The sequence below is a fragment of the Mercenaria mercenaria genome, chromosome 13 (genome assembly GCF_021730395.1).
Source record: "Mercenaria mercenaria strain notata chromosome 13, MADL_Memer_1, whole genome shotgun sequence".
Lineage (NCBI taxonomy): Eukaryota > Metazoa > Mollusca > Bivalvia > Venerida > Veneridae > Mercenaria > Mercenaria mercenaria.
In genome coordinates, this window is record NC_069373.1 from 24,021,969 (window position 1) to 24,044,755 (window position 22,787).

Here is a 22,787-nt window from a genome sequence, read left to right on the forward strand (position 1 = left end):
GCATAAATGTGCATTTTAAGAATTGCACAGGCTTACAAAGCTTGGGTAACATCCAGCAAAAGACAAAAAATAGTTCCACAGGGCTCCAGATAAGATGTGTATTAGCCTAAATTACGTATAGAAATAATGCAAATACGCATGTCTAATAATTTCTAAGCGTATAAAAACGTATATAAAATTACAGAAACGCACACAATGCTTTTTTAAAAACAAAATCTGAATCGTCTGGATGCGTTAGGTAACATAGCCGATCAGCCTTAATTCTCCCACATTGAACGTAAACACGCATCGTATGATTTCTGTAAACTTTGCGTGGGTTGAATTTTGCAGTCAGTAAACGGATAAATTATCGGAAGAAGAAGCTCTTACTGGTTTGTTTAGTTGCTACTGATATTAAAAATGATTTTAATTCTTATTTTTCGAGAAATAAACAAATCGGCGAAACATTAAATTGTATTTTCTTGTAGTTTTTGAAATCGAAAGTAGATCGTCTATGTTTGGCTGCTTTCACGAAACGAAACAACTTTTTTATGAAAAGATTTAAATAAGAGGTAATTTAACCGTAAACTTCAATGTCAGATACTGCCAGTTGCTGCTAAATGTCTTCGTATCATCACAAATTGTAAAATATATTGTTCAAACTGGAGAAAAGTGTAATCGTATCCGGATATAATATTTTGGGTAAATATCGAGCTGTGTTATGAAATTTTAAGAAAAAAACTAAAAACAAACTGAAACTGGTAGACTATACTGTCAGTACATCAATCATTAGCCGACTCAGGCCATTCAGGCCTTTGATTTGTATTTGTAATTCTTTTGAATTGTATTCATGCAGCGGAATGGTGTGGTTTTTAAGGTAGTTTTTGCAAATACGTCTTTTTGAAGCTGATTTTTTTCAAATTGTATACTTCTGTTTGCAGATACACTGTTTTTGACTTTTCATTTTTTGCAGTCTTCGTCGTAACTGGGTTGCCCGAAGTCCGGGACAAGTAGATCCTGTTTCGGGCAAGCTAAAGTTTTCAGGTGGTTGCCCGAATGGACAAGTGCTTTTTTCCGAAATTTAAATCTATTAACTTTCACAATAATTACAAAAAGAATTTCATGAATCTGAAATGAACATCCTAAATACTAGCTTTCGTATATTTATGCAGGAATTGATGACTTCACATTTGCAATATATAAAGTAACTTTACAAAATTCAGAAAATTACCTGGATTGACTGGAATTTACCCGTGAATCGTAAAGATATCAAAACGTCATGATGCCAGTAATTTTCCATTCCACGAGCACGTGCGACCTATCGTATCGCCGTTACTTTTGTTTATCGACACGTACACAAAAAAAGGGTGTAGTGCATTCATTAGCTCGACTATTCAAAGAATAGTCTAGCTATTCTACTCACCCTGGCGTCGGCGTCACGCCTTGGTTAAGTTTTTGCATGCAAGTACATACAGCCATCAATTAAAGGCATATAGCTTTGAAACTTATTTTTTCTTTTTCTAGGTCAATTACCAACCTCTCTGGGTCAAGTCCCATAACTGTGACATGTATTTTGAGCAAATTATGCCCCCTTTTGGACTTAGAAAATTTTGGTTAAAGTTTTACATGCAAGTTACTATCTCCAAAACTAATGCAGATATTGATTTGAAACTTCACGTGTCTTCGGGGTTATAAAACTAGTTGATAGCAGCAAGTCCCATAACTCTGACCTTCATTTTGGCCAAATTATGCCCCCTTTTGGACTTAGCAAATTCTGTTTTGCGTGCAAGTACATACAGCTATTTTTAAAAGGCATATAGATTTGAAACTTATTTTTTCTTTTTCTAGATCAATAACCAACCTCACTGGGTCAAGTCCCATAACTCTGGCATGTATTTTGAGCAAATTATGCCCCCTTTTGGACTTAGACAATTTTGGTTAAAGTTTTACATGCAAGTTACTATCTCCAAAACTAATGCAGATATTGATTTGAAACTTCACATGTATCTTCGGGGTTATAAAACTAGTTGATAGCAGCAACTCTGACCTTCATTTTGGCCAAATTATGCCCCCTTTTGGACTTAGCAAATTCTGGTTAAAGTTTTGCGTGCAAGTACATACAGCTATTACTAAAAGGCATATAGATTTGAAACTTATTTTTTCTTTTTCTAGATCAATTACCAACCTCACTGGGTCAAGTCCCATAACTCTGGCATGTATTTTGGGCAAATTATGCCCCCTTTTGGACTTAGAAAATTTTGGTTAAAGTTTAACATGCGAGTGTCTATCTCCAAAACTAATGCAGATATTGAATTGAAACTTCATATGTGCCTTCGGGGTTATAAAACTAGTTGATAGCAGCAAGTCCCATAACTGATATGCATTTTGGTCAAATTATGCCCCCTTTTGAACTTAAAACTCTTTTGATATTTAACCTTTTTGGGTAATATTTTCCTGCTTCTGGGACAATATTTCGAATAGTCGAGCTTGGCTGTCTTACGGACAGCTCTTGTTTTTTAATATAATCGCTTGAAATTTTCAACACCACTTGAGAAGTATACAGTTTGAATTCTAATTTCTATTACGATTTTGATAAGATATCGATAGAAATGTAGGCAAAATTCTATAAAAACGATCGAAGTTTCATACAATTTTTTGTAAAATTTCAAACAGCGCGATCTTAATTATTTATTTATTTCTAAAAGTAAATAAATAATACATACTATGGTCATAAAATTCAGATTTTTGACAAGAAAGTACAAAAGACAGAATTAAAAAATATTAAATAATGAAAAAGCGGCAGCAATTTAAATAGATCGAGTAAAACGATTTTTGGCAAACAGATTTCTGCAAGTGCGGCAGAATATGTTACGGGACCTCGTGAGCGTAAATAAAAAATTGTTTTAAAATAAAGCAGTATGATGTCGCTGTTGGTTTTAATAAGTTTAATAAGTAAATGAATCTTTGTACATGTCTGTTTTGACTCGACACTATGTCAGATATTCTTTTCAAACAATAATGTAAATTCGTTGAGGGCAAATAGGTCACAGAGATAGGACATCTACTATTATCGTTTGACACATTTACCTGTCAGTTTATACGGGATATTGCACATTCACTTTTAAAGAAAATTAAAGAAGATACTTTTTTACTGATTTCTTCTCAGCAATTTAAAGAACCGAGGCAGTATGATCAGACAGTGATGTGCCACATGGCGCGAAAACATGACGTAATGCCATGACAATCTCGGGCAACTATATCGCTTTGATCTCCACTTCAGATGCCATGATACCGACACACTTCTTTTAGCTCTTTAATGGGGTTTTGATTGATGATGAAAACAAGGCCAATTTCTTGTTTATCAACAGAAAAATTACCGATTTTTTTCGCTTTAAACAGGGGTGGGTTGATTATTGTGTCCCTATTTTTTGGACACGTCGCCCCGGAATGTGATAATAGGCTACATTTACTTGATAATACTGCTTCAAAAAAAAGAAAAAAATACTGACCTACCGACTCTACTTTTTTGGCCATGCCACTAGAAACACAACAATTTTCTTTGGGGGGTTGGGTGGGGTGAGGAGCCTATAACCAGGCTTATCCATTATTGCAGTTAAATTTGAACAACTACACTATATTTTAAAGGCCCTGGCTAAAAAAGTAAGTTTTAGAAGGGTAGTGCAAATTTGAACCCCACACCTGGCATATAACTAGATACTGATATAAGTCTTACTTTTTTCTACAGTTTTCTCCCATATTTTCTGTCTGCTAGTTACTTGAATATTGCAACATGGTTATCCACTTACGTTGGCTTAGCCTGCCTATGGATAGTGTGGGTAGGTTAGTTGACTACCATTTACATAACTGAATGTTGAATTAAGCATAAACCAAAATACATCATATTTGTAAACAAAATGATTTCGGGCAAGTAAAAATGTTTTCGGGCAAGTGGTTTTCTTAACTTACTTGCCCGAAAGGACAAGTGCTGAAAAAAAAATTAAGGCGAAGACTGTTTTTTGTGTCTAGTACGTCCTTTTCGACTGAAGCCGACAATATGGACTTCTGTAAAGATTATTCAAATAGTTATGCTTGGTTTTTTTCAAGGGCTGCCAGAGGTAAAAATAGAAAAAAAAACACTTATAAATGACTTTTTATGCCCCCGAAGGGAGGCATATTAGTTTTCAACTGTCCGTCCATTTGTTAGTTCATTCGTTCCTTCGTCACAACGTTAAGTTTTTGCATGAAGGCACTTTACTCGCGAACCACTACACCCAGGACCTTCAAACTTCACATGCTGATAGTACTTATTGAGTACACAACCAGTCAGTAGGTCAAGGTCACCAGGTCAAATGTTAACTTTTTGCATGAAGGCACTTTACTCGCGAACCACTGCACCCAGGACCTTCAAACTTCACATGCTGATAGTATTTATTGAGTACACGACCCCTACTGACTTTGGGGTCACCAGGTCAAAGGTCAAGGTGATGCGGGGGCATTTGTCACCATTAGTGACAGCTCTTGTTTCTCATTAACTGCTTGATGGTTTGTTACAAAACTGCCTGTAGCATCCTTGTATGGACCTCTGTCAAAAGTTATACTTTGCCTGTTTTAGGGGCTTCCATAGCTAAAATAGAAAAAAATAAACAACTTCTCATGAAGAACATGGTGGATCTTTACCAAACTTGGTCTGTTGTAGCCTTGTATGGACATCTCTCAAATTGGTTCAGATGGGCCCATTTGGCCCCTTTTGGGGACAACTGGATCAAAAAAAAGAAAAAAAAAAAACCAACGAGTGACATAGGGTCACTTGGCCTTCATGTTGTCATTACAGATTTTTAGCTTGACTTTACAAAGTATGGAGAGCTATCCTACTCGACCCAGCGTCTGTGTCTTTCCGCGTCCCCACCTTTGTTAAAGTTTGATGCACTTTCTCTTTTATCTTTTTTATTACTTGATGGATTTGCTTCAAACTTAAAATAATTATTTCTCATCATCACCCACATCATATGGCACAAGGGTCATAACTCTGGCACAATTTTTCATGAACTATATCCCCTTTTTACTTAGAATTTCAGGTTAACGTTTTGGTGCATTTTCACTCTATCTCAGTTATTACTGAATGGATTTGATAGTTGTTCCACATCATCACCCACATCATATAGCACAAGGGTCATAACTCTGGCACCAATATTTCATGAATTATCCCCCCTTTTTACTTGGAATTTCAGGTTAACATTTTGGTGCATGCACTTTCACTTTATCTCAGTTATTACTGAATGGATTTGATAGTTGTTCAACATCATCACCCACATCATGTGACACAAGGTCCGTAACTCTGGCCCCAATTTTTCATGAATTTTGCCCCCTTTTTACTTAGAATTTTATGTTAATTTTGATGCGTTTTCACTATATCTCTGTTATTTCAGAAGAGATTTGATTCAAAATTCAAATAATTGTTCATCATTATCGCCTACATCATTTGACACAAGGACCATAACTGTGACACCTGTATTTTATGAGTTATCCCCCTTTTTACTTAAAATTTCAGGTTAATAGTTTTTATGTACTTTCACTCTATCTCTGCTATTACCAAACAGATTTGATTCAATCTTTAAACATTTGTACCACATCATCATCCACATCATATGATACAAGGGCCATAACTCTTGCATCAATATTTAATGAATTATATCCCCTTTTCACTTAGAATTTCAGGTTAATTGTGTTGCACTTCACTATATCTTTGGCATTACTTAATGAATTTGATTAAAACTTAAATTAGTTTTTCCAGATCATCAACCTCATCTTATGACACAAGGTCAGTAACTCTGGTGCAAATATTTTATGAGTTATATCCCCTTTTTACTTAGAATTTCAGTTTAATTTCTATGCTTTTTATATCTCTGTTTTTACTTAATGGATTAAATCAAACTTAAAATGATTGTTCCACATCATCACTCACATCATATTACACAAGTTTGATAATACTGGCACCAGTCTGTTCTGAGTTATGCCCTCTTTTTACTAATAGAATTTCTGGTTCAAGTTGCGATGCACTTTTGCAGTATCTCCAGTATTACTAAAATTAATAGATTTGATTGAAGCTTTAAATAGTTGTTCTGAAATAGCCGCATGATATTACATAATTATGGTGCATTACTTTTGCAGAAGTTTTCCATGAAATGTGTTCCTTTTATACTGATTTATTGCTTTGAGACTTAAGCTATTGTCCAATATCTTCATCCACATTTGAGTCATTTAAACACCCGTGTGACAGCTTCAGCTTCCTCAGAATGTGCCTTATATCACTATCCAGCATGGAATTAGTCGAGCATGCTGTCTCCTGTGACAGCTCTTGTTTATTCATTTCGTGATTCTTTTTAGCTCACCTGTCACAAAGTGACAAGGTGAGCTTTTGTGATCGCGCGGTGTCCGTCGTCCGTCCGTGCGTGCGTCCGTGCGTGCGTCCGTCCGTCCGTAAACTTTTGCTTGTGACCACTCTAGAGGTAACATTTTTCATGGGATCTTTATGAAAGTTGGTCAGAATGTTCATCTTGATGATATCTAGGTCAAGTTCGAAACTGGGTCACGTGCCTTCAAAAACTAGGTCAGTAGGTCTAAAAATAGAAAAACCTTGTGACCTCTCTAGAGGCCATATATTTCACAAGATCTTCATGAAACATGGTCAGAATGTTCACCTTGATGATATCTAGGTCAAGTTCGAAACTGGGTCACGTGCCATCAAAAACTAGGTCAGTAGGTCTAAAAATAGAAAAACCTTGTGACCTCTCTAGAGGCCATATATTTCACAAGATCTTCATGAAAATTAGTGAGAACGTTCACCTTGATAATATCTAGGTCAAGTTCGAAACTGGGTCACGTGCCATCAAAAACTAGGTCAGTAGGCCAAATAATAGAAAAACCTTGTGACCTCTCTAGAGGCCATATTTTTCATGGGATATGTATGAAAGTTGGTCTGAATGTTCATCTTGATGATATCTAGGTCAAGTTCGAAACTGGGTCATGTGCGGACAAAAACTAGGTCAGTAGGTCTAAAAATAGAAAAACCTTGTGACCTCTCTAGAGGCCATATATTTCATAAGATCTTCATGAAAATTGTTCAGAATGTTCACCTTGATGATATCTAGGCCAAGTTCGAAAGTGGGTCATGTGCGGTCAAAAACTAGGTCAGTAGGTCAAATAATAGAAAAACCTTGTGACCTCTCTAGAGGCCATATTTTTCATGGGATCTGTATGAAAATTGGTCTGAATGTTCATCTTGATGATATCTAGGTCAAGTTTGAAAGTGGGTCATGTGCCATCAAAAACTAGGTCAGTAGGTCAAATAATAGAAAAACCTTGTGACCTCTCTAAAGGCCATATTTCTCATGGGATCTGAATGAAAATTGGTCTGAATGTTCATCTTGATGATATCTAGGTCCAGTTCGAAACAGGGTCATGTGCGGTCAAAAACTAGGTCATTAGGTCTAAAAATAGAAAAACCTTGTGACCTCTCTAGAGACCATACTTGTGAATGGATCTCCATAAAAATTGGTCAGAATGTTCATCTTGATGATATCTAGGTCAAGTTTGAAACTGGGTCACATGCCATAAAAAACTAGGTCAGTAGGTCAAATAATAAAAAAACCTTGTGACCTCTCTAGAGGCCATACTTTTCATGGGATCTGTATGAAAGTTGGTCTGAATGTTCATCTTGATGATATCTAAGTCAAATTTGAAACTGGGTCAACTGCGGTCAAAAACTAGGTCAGTAGGTCTAAAATTATTAAAATCTTTTGACCTCTCTAGAGACCATATTTTTCAATGGATCTTCATGAAAATTGGTCAGAATTTTTATCTTGATAATATCTAGGTCAAGTTCAAAACTGGGTCACATGAGCTCAAAAACTAGGTCACTATGTCAGATAATAGAAAAAATGACGTCATACTCAAAACTGGGTCATATGGGAAGAGGTGAGCGATTCAGGACCATCATGGTCCTCTTGTTTAATACCTTAGCCAGTTCTCTTTGAAAAAGAGCATTTCATCCCTATTAGGCATAGCATTAAAAAATATAACATAGTTCTTGTAATCCACTAAATGTTACAGGACCATTGAACAAACTTCCAGTTTGCTAGCTTACTAGGGCAGCATTCTGGGAGTTATGTAGATAAGGTATGATGGAGCTCACTTGTGCCCCTAAATAAACAGGGATCTAGACAAATTAGAATTGATGTGCAGTGCCTCTTACATTTCTTGTGATTTGGTGCCAGATGTCTCCTGTATTGTTCTGTCTCTTTTTGTGAAAATGTTCAAAAAAGTGGATAATGCTAACCTTCAGTTAGTTTGATGCTGCAAATGTGAGGGGAGATTGTTAGTTTTGTGGATAATTTGTTGAAAGGATTCTGGATATTTCTTGTTTTAAGAATCATTTATCTGTTGAGATTGAGATTTATTTCTGTGTGAAGATTGGAATTTTCCAGTCTAGATTTCATTGGTTTGTATTGTTCATTTTAGCCATGAATATGGATGAATCTCTATAGTAATCTATGTACAAGCTTCACAAGCAGTGGTCAACTCATGTTTCATGTAGTGCAGAAGGGGTAGGGGATGGTTGGATGACTAGTACAGTATCCTTTGATGATAGATCTAAATGTCTTGGTTGATGGCTGAAGATGAGTCTGTCAAGTTGGCAGCTTGTGAACAGTTTTAGAAAGTCATCAAGTAGATCTTAACTTCACACACATTTTTGGTATAGTCAGTCTTTGAGAAACCCAGACTTTAATTTGATTGTTACACATTTAGACACACTTGTAAATAATGCAAAATGAATTTCTGAGAAGACTACATGACCACATTTTATATATTGCATCAGCGCATAAGAACGAAAAGTTGGTTGTCTTGACAGTTTTTTTTAGGCCAATTTGGGTCCGAAATTGGGCCCCTATCCCAATGGCAAATAGTATGTTTTTTTCCAAAAATTCCCAAACTTTAAAAAAAAAAAAGTTCAACTTTTTCAAACTTTTTTCGTACCTATGAACCCTAAACATTTGAAACACAATACAGTTTGCAAACTTAATGCACCATTTTTTACTTAAATGTAACTTTTTAGCTCACCTGTCACAAAGTGACAAGGTGAGCTTTTGTGATCGCGCGGTGTCCTTCCTGCGTCAATGCGTGCGTGCGTCCGTCCGTAAACTTTTGCTTCTGACCATTCTAGAGGTCACATTTTTCATGGGATCTTTATGAAAGTTGGTCAGAATGTTCATCTTGATGATATCTAGGTCAAGATCGAAACTGGGTCACGTGCCATCAAAAACTAGGTCAGTAGGTCTAAAAATAGAAAAACCTTGTGACCTCTCTAGAGGCCACATATTTCACAAGATCTTCATGAAAATTGGTCAGAATGTTCACCGTGATGATATCTAGGTCAAGTTCGAAACTGGGTCACGTGCCATCAAAAACTAGGTCAGTAGGTATAAAAATAGAAAAACCTTGTGACCTCTCTAGAGGCCATATATTTCAAAAGATCTTCATGAAAATTGGTCAGAACATTCATCTTGATGATATCTAGGTCAAGTTCGAAACTGGGTCACGTGCCATCAAAAACTAGGTCAGTAGTTCAAATAATAGAAAAACGTTGTGACCTCTCTAAAGGCCATATTTTTCATGGGATCTGTATGAAAATTGGTCTGAATGTTCATCTTGATGATATCTAGGTCAAGTTCGAAACTGGGTGGCGTGCGGTCAAAAACTAGGTCAGTAGGTCTAAAAATAGAAAAACCTTGTGACCTCTCTAGAGGCCATATATATATCATGAGATCTTCATGAAAATTGGTCAGAATGTTCATCTTGATGATATCTAGGTCAAGTTCAAAAGTGGGTCACATGCTGTCAAAAACTAGGTCAGTAGGTCAAATAATAGAAAAACTTTGTGACCTCTCTAGAGGCCATATTTTTCATGGGATCTGTATGAAATTTAATCTGAATGTTCACCTTGATGATATCTAGGTCAGGTTCGAAAGTGGGTCAGGTGCCATCAAAAACTAGGTCAGTAGGTCTAAAAATAGAAAAACCTTGTGACCTCTCTAGAGGCCATATATTTCACAAAATCTTCATGAAAATTGGTCTTAATGTTCACCTTGATGATATCTAGGACAAGTTCGAAACTGGGTCACGTGCCGTCAAAAACTAGGTCAGTAGGTATAAAAATAGAAAAACCTTGTGACCTCTCTAGAGGCCATATATTTCAAAAGATCTTCATGAAAATTGGTCAGAACATTCACCTTGATGATATCTAGGTTAAGTTCGAAACTGGGTCACGTGCCTTCAAAAACTAGGTCAGTAGGTCAAATAATAGAAAAACTTTGTGACCTCTCTAAAGGCCATATTTTTCATGGGATCTGTATGAAAATTGGTCTGAATGTTCATCTTGATGATATCTAGGTAAAGTTCGAAACTGGGTCGCGTGCGGTCAAAAACTAGGTCAGTAGTTCTAAAAATAGAAAAACCTTGTGACCTCTTTAGAGGCCATATATTTCATGAGATCTGTATGAAAATTGGTCAGAATGTTCATCCTGATGATATCTAGGTCAAGTTCGAAAGTGGGTCACATGCAGTCAAAAACTAGGTCAGTAGGTCAAATAATAGAAAAACCTTGTGACCTCTCTAGAGGCCATATTTTCCATGGGATCTGTATGAAATTTGGTCTGAATGTTCATCTTGATGATATCTAGGTCAAGTTCGAAAGTGGGTCACGTGCCTTCAAAAACTAGGTCAGGAGGTCAAATAATAGAAAAACCTTTTGACCTCTCTGAAGGCCATATTTTTTATTGGATCTGTATGAAAATTGGTCTGAATGTTCATCTTGATGATATCTAGGACAAGTTCGAAACAGTATTATGTGCAGTCAAAAACTAGGTCAGTAGGTGTAAAAATAGAAAAACTTTGTGACCTCTCTAGAGGCCATACTTGTGAATGGATCTCCATAAAAATTGGTCAGAATGTTCACCTTGATGATATCTAGGTAAAATTTGAAACAGGGTCACGTGCCTTAAAAAACTAGGTCAGTAGGTCAAATAATAAAAAAACCTTGTGACCTCTCTAGAGGCCACACTTTTCATGGGATCTGTATGAAAGTTGGTCTGAATGTTCATCTTGATGATATCTAGGTCAAGTTTGAAAATGGGTCAACTGCGGTCAAAAACTAGGTCAGTAGGTCTAAAATTATTAAAATCTTTTGACCTCTCTAGAGACCATATTTTTCAATGGATCTTCATGAAAATTGATCTGAATGTTCACCTTGATGATATCTAGGTCAGTTTTGCAATTGGGTCACGTGCGCTCAAAAACTAGGCCAGTAGGTATAAAAATAGAAAAACCTTGTGACCTCTCTAGAGGCCATATTTTTCATGAGATCTTCATGAAAATTAGTGAGAATGTTTACCTTTATGATATCTAGGTCAAGTTCAAAACAGGGTCACGTACCTTCGAAAACTAGGTCAATAGGTCAAATAATAGAAAAACCTTGTGACCTCTCTAGAGACCATATTTTTCAATGGATCTTCATGAAAATTGGTCAGAATTTTTATCTTGATAATATCTAGGTCAAGTTCGAAACTGGGTCACATGAGCTCAAAAACTAGGTCACTATGTCAAATAATAGAAAAAACGACTTCATACTCAAAACTGGGTCATGTGGGAAGAGGTGAGCGATTCAGGACCATCATGGTCCTCTTGTTTTAAATAAAAAATATGACTTAACAATTCCCAATTTAGATGTTTTACTGCGTATTTTTCCCAATTGTAAAGGCCGGGACAGTGGGAAAAAACACTGCTTTAAGAAATACATTTTTATGCCCCCGAAGGGAGGCATATAGTTTTTGAACCGTCTGTCCGTCTGTCGGTCTGTCAGTCTGTCGGTCTGTCAGTCTGTCAGTCTGTCCGCAATTTTCGTGTCCGGTCCATATCTTTGTCATCGATGGATGGATTTTCAAATAACTTGGCATGAATGTGTACCACAGTAAGACGACGTGTCGCGCGCAAGACCCAGGTCCGTAGCTCATAGGTCAAGGTCACACTTAGACATTAAAGGACAGTGCATTGATGGGCGTGTCCGGTCCATATCTTTGTCATCGATGGATGGATTTTCTAATAACTTGGCATGAATGTGTACCACAGTAAGACGACATGTCGCGCGCAAGACCCAGGTCCGTAGCTCAAAGGTCAAGGTCACACTTAAACATTAAAGGATAGTGCATTGATGGGCGTGTCCGGTCCATATCTGTCATCGATGGATGGATTTTCAAATAACTTGGCATGAATGTGTACCACAGTAAGACGACGTGCAGTGCGCAAGACCCAGGTCCGTAGCTCAAAGGTCAAGGTCACACTTAGACATTAAAGGATAGTGCATTGATGGGAGTGTCCGGTCCATATCTTTGTCAACCATGGATGGATTTTCAAATAACTTGGCATGAATGTGTACCACAGTAAGACGACGTGTCGCGCGCAAGACCCAGGTCCGTAGCTCAAAGGTCAAGGTCACACTTAGACGTTAAAGGTCATATTTCATGATAGTGCATTGATGGGCGTGTCCGGTCCATATCTTTGTCATTCATGCATGGATTTTAAAATAACTACGCATGAATGTGTGGCACAGTAAGACGACGTGTCGTGCGCAAGACCCAGCTCCGTAGGTCAAAGGTCCTAAACTCTAACATCGGCCATAACTACTCATTCAAAGTGCCATCTGGGGCATATGTCATCCTATGGAGACAGTTCTTGTTTGTCTAGAAATGAATTTTGTCATACTGTCACATTTGAGTTGACAATTTATTATTATGCTTTTGATTTCTTGGTTGTAGGCCGAGTGTGTACCAGTTTCGGGTCGAGAACTTTGACGTTTTAGATGCATCTTTTAATAATATTTATAATAATAATATCTTTATTTAAAGAAGGTAACACATAAGAAATATACAAACAAATATATACATCTTATTTCAACATGTGGCCTTCTGAAATTAAAATAAAAAGAAAACAACAACAACATACATGTACAAGCCAGGTAACTTCTTTGATGTGCCCATAATTATGAAATGTTTGTTTGTGCATATAAAGCTTGCTGAGAAGTTGTTGACAGTTTGAGAAGTGTCATATCTTTAAATATTTATGACATTTTTGAGATGTCTGTAATTGGTTAAGCAGTGAGTGAGATTTTCAGTGTGAGCTTTAAATGGCAGATTGGCTGTAATTGGCATGCTAGCATAATATATTTGAGTGTTTACGGTATTTTTCTATTGCGACTTTATTTATTATTCTGTCTCAAGCATTTTCAAATATTGTTGACTTTATTTTTGTTCAGTTTCCTCAGTTTCTCATATCATATTTGTAAAGATTTCTTATCATAGAGTAAAATCAAACTGCTTGAGAAGTAATACATCATTAGATTAAAAATAGAGACCACAAGAATGCCTCTATTGTAAACATGCCCTAATGATTTGTGCAGAAATAGTGCTTTTGACAAGTTTGTTACCACCCCTAAAAGAATTTCTCTGATTGATTACACTTTCTGAAGTTGTGTATGAGTTTAAGAGATTTTACAATAACAGTGTGTGTTATGTAGAGCACCATAACAGGTGGCTGGCTGGGTGGAGGGATGGGTGGCAACTCCTTTTGTCTAATATAAAATTATGATACATAAAAAATTTGGAATGATAGATTGAAATGACACTTCGTCTTTAAATAGCTTTTAGTGAGACCAATGTTTTGATTGCATATGGTCAGTTGGGTCAAGGTCAACTTTTCTAAACCTCACTAGTGAAATGAAGCTTGTCCTACATGTTGCTTACTGCAATAATGTTAGGGTAAGAGGTTGTGTTTTTAGCTCTATGGTAAAAACAAGTGTGATTGAAGGTCTTTAAAGTACTTGAATTATAAAATGTACATTAACTAGGTCATGGCATTGGAAGACAGAATAAGGCCCACATGAGTATTGACTGTATTAATAATGCATTATTTGGGAATTTGAAAGGTGATAGGAGTCGTTTACACAAATAAAGATAATAAAACCTACAAAATTTGGATTAAAAATGATTTCATATTGAATCCTTTCTTTCACTTAAGTGAGTAATTGTATTTGTCAGAATTTTCAAACTTGAATGGTTTGTATGAATGAGTATCTGAACATTGCCAGCTGTTCAATTAAATTCAGCTTTGGTCAATTGGATAAGTAAAAAGAAACCTCTTGACCAGTGTCCTTAATTGACCCATATGGAGCACCTGTCTGTATGAAGCACCTGGATCACTCAGTTTCTCTCTATTTGCTCATACTTCACTTTATCCAAGTATTTATGTGTGATGCACAAATTTCCTTTATGAATCACCCAGTGTATAAGTCACAGGAAAATTGATGGTTCAACTAAAACATTTTGGAAGAGATTACTTTTCAATTAAATTTTCTCTCTGACAAGTGTGCACATCATTGGCTAAATCATTGTAAAGGAGGTTGTTGCAGCAATAAAATGGGAATAAAATCCTCCATGCTGCCAATAAAAATTCTACTGCATTGCTGTTGGAACATACCTCATTAACAGTTATCACAGCAAAAATATGGCATTGAATTAAGGATTGATTTTAATCTAGTTGGGGATACTGTTTGGTCTTTGAAAATTGTGAGATACATGTATATTGGATGTTGCAATGTGTCAGTTTTTGACTCTTCAGTTTTGTGGTTACTATGGACAGGACAGAGATGATTAAATTTGGATATTTGAAACCAAAAGAATATAATTATTCTGATTGATATATTTGTCTAGACACATTATTTGGGCCAGTAATTTTGAGTTGAAGTGTTGTTTCAGTTTTATCAGTGTATCATGTAGCAGTTCTGCTGGCCACTCAAGTCTTTTTTGTTTTTGCCATTCCTGAAATTGGTCTTTAGATCACATGCAGAGATTGTACTTTTCACTAGAAAGAATTAAATGCAGCTGAACACCATGTGTTTAATAATTGGTGAATTGTTTTAAGTAAACACAAAGGAAAATGAGGGACATATGTTTTAAATACTGTATAACAATAAAATGTGGATTACAAAGGCTTGACATTAAGAATGTTGATCATTGGGAGTTGTAAATAATCAAGTTAACTTCTCCCTGGAGTTAATTAACTATGAGCCAATATCCTGCTTCTCTGAAATGGTGTTAATACAGGGTGGCGGTGCATTGCTCACTCAGTGTAAGAATACACTCTGGATGATACTGGAGGCAGAAGAGAATGCTTCGAAATCCTCGTCCCCGGCCCCAGAATATGGCTCCGGGGACAGGTCTCCCACACCAACCAGTCTTGATTCGGAAAGTATTTTGGACGGAATCAGTGAATTAGGACTAGTTAAGTTTTCTAATGATTGTGACAATGGAGTAGAATGTGATGAAACCAGATTGATTCACAACATGAAGGATTTAGGAACAATAGGAGCTAACTTTGATAATGTGGATTTGTTACAAGGGGCCGCTGGGTCTCCACCACCTCTGCCTTTATTGGGCTGCACTGCAAAGGGAATAGATTGTAAAGACTGTAAATGTAAGGTTGTCTTCAAAAAATGTAAAGGTAAGTCTTCTAATTCTGCCCCACATATTTGTTGCTGTTATTAGCTCACCTGTGCAGAAAGTGCTCAAGGTGAGCTATCGTGATCACCCTGTGTTTATTGTTGTGCATCATATGTCATGCATCTTCAACAATTTGGCAGTTGACACTCTTGAAGTTAATCTTCATGAAACTTTGCCAAAATGTTACCCTCAATAGAATCTCAAATGAATTGTTTGCTGGGTTATCTAGGGTCAAAAACAAGGTCACTAGGTCAATGAATAGGAAAACCTTTTAAACACTAGAGACCATCTTTTCTACTTCATTTTGTCAGAATGTTTGTCTCTATGAAGTCTAGGTCAGTTTTGAAATTGGGTTGCCAGAAGTCTGAAACTAGGTGAAATCATAAAAATCTTTTTTAAAACTCTAGAGGCTACATATTAGAATAAGGCCTAAAAAAAATTCTTTGGTTTTGGGAAACTGACCCTACCTGTTGCATTTTTATTTGTAATCATTCGGGATCCCTCAGCTATTTTCCAAAACTGTAATCCATATCGAGAACACGCGTTAAAACACTGAACCAAATCGGCAAAATGCCGACAATCATCTTAAATGTTTTGAGGGAGAGATGCATCCACTCCCAAGTGGATATGAGAATCTTCAAGGTGTTCAATGCGAGCACCTCATTTGATAAACTTAGATGCCATGAAAATGCCTTGATGGAGCTGTCGCTTGCAACGCACAAAGGTTTGTAGAAGTGGGTGCTGATTATCACTAAAATCAAAATACATGTATGTAGTTTATAGATATATATTAAAATTACATAGTCATGTCATCTTAAGAATTCGCGACTGGTTTCGCCGTTTGAACTGGACAAAAACAAAAACAAAACAAAAAAAACCCCTCAAAGCCTACCCTACCTAGCTTTTTTGAGACCGTTCCCTTTATTTTTTTTGCCTTTTTGATTCTTTGTCAGAATGTTTGTCTCTATGATTTGTAGGATAAGTTCTCTATGAAATATATGGTAAGTTCAAATTTGGGTTGTCTGAGATCAAAAGCTTGGTCACTTCATATAATTTGTCAGAATACTTGTCTCAATAAAATTTAGGTCAAGTTCAAAACTGGTTAACATGAGGTCAAGCATTAGGTCACTAGAGAGACATATTGTTTTTGCCCTGTCTATCTGTCTATCTGTACATCACACTTCATTTCGGAACAATAACTGGAGAACCATTTGACCTAGAACCTTCAAACTTCATAGGGTGGCAGGGCTTATGGAGTAGACGACCCTTATTGTTTTTGGGGTTACTCCATCAAAGGTCAAGGTCACGGGCCTGAACATGGAAAACTATTTCCGATAAATAACTTGAGAACCACTTGATCCAGAATGTTGAAACTTCATAGGATGATTGGTCGTGCAGAGTAGATGATCCCTATTGATTTTGGGGTCACTCTTATAAAGGTCAAGGTCACAGGGGCCTGAACATGTAGAACCATTTCCAATCAAGAACTTGAGAACCACTTGACCCAGAATGTTGAAACTTCATAGGATGATTGGACATGCAAAGTAGATGACCCCTATTGTTTTTGGGGTCACTCCATCAAAGATCAAGGTCACAGGGGCCTGAACATGGAAAACTATTTCCGATCAATAACTTGAGAACCACTTGACCCAGAATGTTGAAACTTCATAGGATGATTGGACATGCAGAGTAGATGACCCCTATTGATTTTGGGGTCACTCTATCAAAGGTCAAGGTCACAGGGGCTTGAACATGGAAAACCATTTCCGATCAATACTGTGAGAACCACTTGACCCAGATTGTTGAAACTTCATAGGATTATTTGACATGCAGAGTAGATGACCCCTTTTGATTTTGGGATCACTCTATTAAAGGTCAAGGTCACAGGGGCCTGAACATGGAAAAACATTTCCGGTCAGTAACTTGAAAACCACTTGACCCAGAATGTTGAAACTTCATAGGGTGATAAGACTTACAGAGTAGATGACCCCTCTGGTTTTTGGGGTTACTCTATAAAAGGTCAAGGTCACAACAAACAGAACATGGAAATCCATTTCCAGTCAATAACTTGAGAACCATTTGACATAGAACCTTCAAATTTCATAGGGTGATAGGAGTTACAGAGTAGATGACCCGTATTGTTGTAGGGGTCACACCATCAAAATTCAAGGTCACAGGGGGCTGAACATAGAAAACTCTTTACAATCAGTAACATGAGAACCACTTGACCCAGAATGTTGAAACTGTATAGGATGATTGGACATGCAGAGTAGATGACCCCTACTGATTTTAGGGTCACTCGATCAAAGGTCAAGGTCACAGGGGCCTGAACATGGAAAACAGTTTCCAGTTCATAACTTGAGAACCAGTAAGCCCAGAATGTTGAAACTTTGTGGAATGATTGGACATGCAAAGTAGATGATTCCTATTGCCACCATCCATCAGTGTCACTTTGACTTTTGCTCCTGTTCCCTATTGACTTCCTGCCTATATGACTATGCATTGGGGGAGACATGCGCTTCTCTACAAAAGCATCTTCTAGTTAACTTCGTAACCTGGTCAAATCATAAAAAATGTGACTAGGTTAAAACGTAGAAAAACCTTGTTAACACTATAGAAGCCACAGTTCAAACTAGGTCACTAGGTCAAACCATAAGAAGACCTAGTTAGCACTGAAAAGGCCACATTTTCTACCTGATCTTAATATGATACTTGGTCATAATGTATGTTTGCTTTAAACTCCAGGATAAATTTGGATTTTGGTCACTTGGGTTAAAAACTGGGTTACTAGATCAGATCATTGAAAAAAAATCACGGGTAATGATCTGCCAGATTTACATAAAACTATGTTAGAATGTTTGTCTCTATGAAATCTACCTAAGTAATATCACAGAAATGTTCCTGCAGTGACCCTATACGTTTGTTCAAATTATTCCAGTTTGTCGAAAACATGACTACCTGGTTGGGGTGAGTCACTTTTCATATATGTATACAGTATTTCCTGTATGCATATAGTGGATACTTTGAAAAATCTTGTTGTCCGAAAACACTGGCACAGTTTAAAAATAATTTCACAGATATTTTCCATATATGACCCTCTACCAAATTGTTCAAGCTGTCTATGAAACTCAAGTGGGCGATCTAGGGCCACCTTGACCCTCTTGATCTTACAGTTATCGTCCTATAGATTCGATGGGAGTGGTAGTGCCTGGGACGTGATTTCATCTTGGGCAGATTAAGTTTTCCAAATATACATTTACATTTTATGTGACCATTATTTTGGGCCAAACTGACCATATGGGATTGAAATAAGGCTGACCTGTGATCGTTTTCTACAGTTATTTATGGAACGAAAGTAGGTAGAACAGGATTCAGGTTGACTGCTTAGGACAGGTAGTAGGTAATCAAAGGTGACTGCAGAACTTGCATGATTTGAAACTTAATAATAGTTTTACTTGAAAGCACAAATTTTAACCTTCAAGATGAAAAAAAATGTCTGGAAGCATGTACAGGTAGAGGATTTGGCAGTAGTTTTCATGGTGCCTAAAATAAAACTTAATACCCTGTTTGTTGCTAATTTATTGGGCATACTTTTTCTTTGACATTAATGAGGAAATATATCCAAAATTTTTTCTTAAACTGATGTTTAGAAGAATAAGAAATGATTTTTGAGGAAGAGTGGTATGAAAATAGATTTTGTCTGTAATGTGATGAGCTGATGACTAATGATAAGATACTCTCAACCTACATGTACAAGGAATTTGTTCACCATTTAACATGTTTACTGTTGCATTTTAGTTCATGATCAGGGTTGTGTTTGATAAACAGTAATTAAATGGCAACAGACGGATATGTTTTTGGAAGTTCATCAGTTTCATTGTGATGTGTCATACAGTAATGCTATAAACATTTTATAATCAGTGTAAGAAAATAAGAAAGATAATCATTTATGTAATAGATATAAAATTCAGCTATAGTTTACTCCCTTGATTTTTGGATTATAAAGGAAAACAACTCTGCAAGGACTGTTAAGAACTTCAGTAAATTTTATATTTGCAAAATAGCATGAGAAGGAAAGTCATTGAGTTCATAAGTATTGTAGAGCTGATTCAAATGGGTCTTCAGTGCTGTGCTTCTTCCAAATATTATTGCAGGGATAAATCTTGAACAAAATATTGTACAGTACATTGCAGATGCCATAGTTACAGAATACATTTGTTATTATCTTTATACTGAAGGTCATAGTTACAGGATACATTATGTTACTAAATTTATAGTTAAGATCACAGTCTATATATTTACATGTAAATGAAAGGCCACAGCCAAAGATATGTATAAAGCAAAGCCACAGTCACTGTTGCTTCCATTTCATATGGTCAGCAGTGTTGAATCTATGGTGTGTAGGAAAACTTTGTTTTTCTAAGGCTGATTTTCAGCAAAAACAGAAGGAACACATTAACCTTGCTAGGCGTAAACAGACAATTGACAGCTGGTAGGTGTAGACATCATACACACAGCCATGGAATCAGTCCAATATTTTCTGTTCCAAGATTATGTGCTCAGCACATTTTCTTGTTGTTTTTATTGCTGATGTTTCCTGAAAGGTGTGCAGTAAAAGCAATACTATTGAAATAGTAAATCATGTCCCTACCAGGTGTCAAAATAAAGTTGCATTGACATTAATCCTTATATTAGAATAAGTTATAATGTCTTCCTGGTGTTTACCATTGAGAAATCTAAGGATTTATTGGTCAGTGTCTATTGAACTTCCATAGACTTTATAATGGTAACTTATCAAAATTGATTTGTTTGGCAAATGTTGTAACTTCATAGAATGATTGGACATGCAGAGTATATAACCCCTATTGATTTTGAGGTTACTCTATTAAAGGTCAAGGTCACAGGGGCCTGAACATGGAAAACCATTTCCAGTGAGTAACTTGAGAACCACTTGACCCAAAATGTTGAAACTTCATAGGATGATTGGACATGCAGAGTAGATGACCTCTATTGATTTTTGGGGTCACTCTGTTAAAGGTCAAGGTCACAGGGGCCTGAACATGGAAATCCATTTCCGGTGAATAACTTGAGAACCATTTGACCTAGAACCCTCAAACTTTATAGGGTGTTAGAACTTACAAAGTAGATGACCCCTATTGTTTTTGGAGTCTCTCCATGAAAGGTCAAGGTCACAGGGTCCATCTGCCCATCACACTTTATTTTCGATCAATAACTGGAGAACCATTTGACCTACAGCTTTCAAACTTCATAGGTGATAGGGCTTACAGAGAAGATGATCCCTTCTATTTTTGTGTTTACTAGATCAAAGGTCGAGGTCACATGAGCCTGAACATGGAAAACCATTTCTGATCAATAACTTTAGAACCACTTGACCCAGAATGTTGAAATTTCATAGGATTATTTAACAAGATGACCCCTATTACTTATTTTGGTCACTTGATCAAAAGTCAAGGTCACAGGGTCCAGAAGATGGAAAAGGATTTCCGATCAATAACTTGAGAACCATTTGACCCAGAACCTTCAACCTTCATAGGATGATAGGACTCGAAGAGTAGATGACCCTTATCGTTTTCTTGGGTCACTTGAGCTAAGGTCAAGGTCACAGGGGCCTGAACATAGAAAACTCTTGAGAACCACTTGTCCCAGAATGTTGAAACTTAGTAGGATGATTAGACATGCAGAGTAGAGGTTATATTTTAAGACACAAGTCTTGTAACTGGAGAGTTGTAACTTGAGGTAATATTTTAAGACACAAGTGATGTAACTGGAGGTTATATTTTAGGACACAAGTGATGTAACTGGAGGTTATATTTTAAGACACAAGTGTTTTAACTTGAGGTAATATTTCAGGGCCCTCGATCGGCCGTTTTTACCATCGAATATTGGCTGCTTCCCCCGCCAAAATAGTATCCTTTTTCCCCCCTCCAGAGAAAAAAATTCCCCCTTACTGGGCATTTGGTTGCTCCAGGTCCCGGGCTTTTGACCTGCGAAAATCGAGAAAACTTGTATTTGACCCGCACAAAATATGCTCCCTGCGTCGGGTTGACTTGCGGAAATTTTCTTTGATGCGTCTCGAGTTTGAAAGTTCTGCCCCTTGTCAATCAAAATCTCAGTCAATTTCAATATTGTTCGCCGTCATACGCGGAAGTATGGCAGTAGGCGGAGCATCATATGTTAATTAGCTGCTAACAGATCTCAGTCACGCCACGCGCTGATTGACATGTGGTCATCTCGCGGTTTATATTCAGTACAATAATCCCTGTCATTATCAAAGGTGTTTACTGATCAATGTGTAAAAGTTAATTGATAAACAATGCAGCTTTAGATTATCGTCTTTTCACCACTTGTTAATTAGCCGTATGCAACTTGTGTCTTGCCTTCTTAAAAATAAAAATTATCTTATCTTATTACTAAATAGAACAACAAATTGGATAATTAAAATCATTATTTTGTTTGCTTGATACCATTATGTGAACAGGTCAACCGTTACGGTCTATAGAAAATTTATTATCATTGCCGAAGCTTTGTTTGGTCCAAAATAAATTAAATGCTTTAATAAGCAGAAATTGTAAGTATCAAATAGGCATGATGGAAAAAAAAAGAAATTTAAAACAGGTATTTCATTAAGAATTTTAAATGTTTACTTTCATTTTCCATATTTGTCACCCGTTTTCGCTACCGTGATTTTCGGATATTTTCATCATTTCTAACAAGATTTTTCTAGTACATTCTAAATAAAAAGCCATTTAAAAGTCTGCATTTAAGAAAAATATGATCACTGTTGCAAAAGCAGCCTTTATTTTGAAGCATTTTTCGATAATAAAATGCAAAGGCACCAAACCCCACCCACTTTTAGACAACTAAAATATGAATTGATTAAAAAAATCTGTAATGATAAATGTACCGTAAAAACTCGAATATATAACGCTAGCATGTATATTATGCACCCCCAATCTTGTATTAAAATCTTGGGGAAAATGCTTACATTGGAATATATCACGCACCGAAAAATCAGTCGAAAACGTTGTTTACAAAGTCGAAATCGGCTATTAGCGGCATGCATAAAAACGATTTCTCATGAAAATAGCAAATGCTGCATAATCGGTTTCAGACAACAGTGACAATATCTGACAGAAAAATTCTTTCTTAAGTATTTGAGAACTTTCTCAAGCTGTCAGCACC

The 22,787-nt window shown here is 36.6% G+C and overlaps 1 protein-coding gene across 10 annotated transcripts in view; it reads left to right on the plus strand.

Annotated features, from left to right (window-relative positions):
- The window catches only part of LOC123529326 (membrane-associated guanylate kinase, WW and PDZ domain-containing protein 3-like), a 284,542-nt gene that overhangs the window by 103,814 nt on the left and 157,941 nt on the right, over positions 1-22,787 (plus strand). Inside the window, exon 1 of one of the 10 annotated variants that reach the window (XM_053521346.1) lies at positions 14,561-15,585. The exons of the other annotated variants lie outside the window; for them this stretch is intronic. Coding sequence (XP_053377321.1) covers positions 15,174-15,585 — 412 coding nt within the window. The 5' untranslated portion in view covers positions 14,561-15,173. Of the gene's footprint in view, positions 1-14,560; positions 15,586-22,787 lie in introns of those variants that run through there. 10 annotated transcript variants of the gene reach the window in all.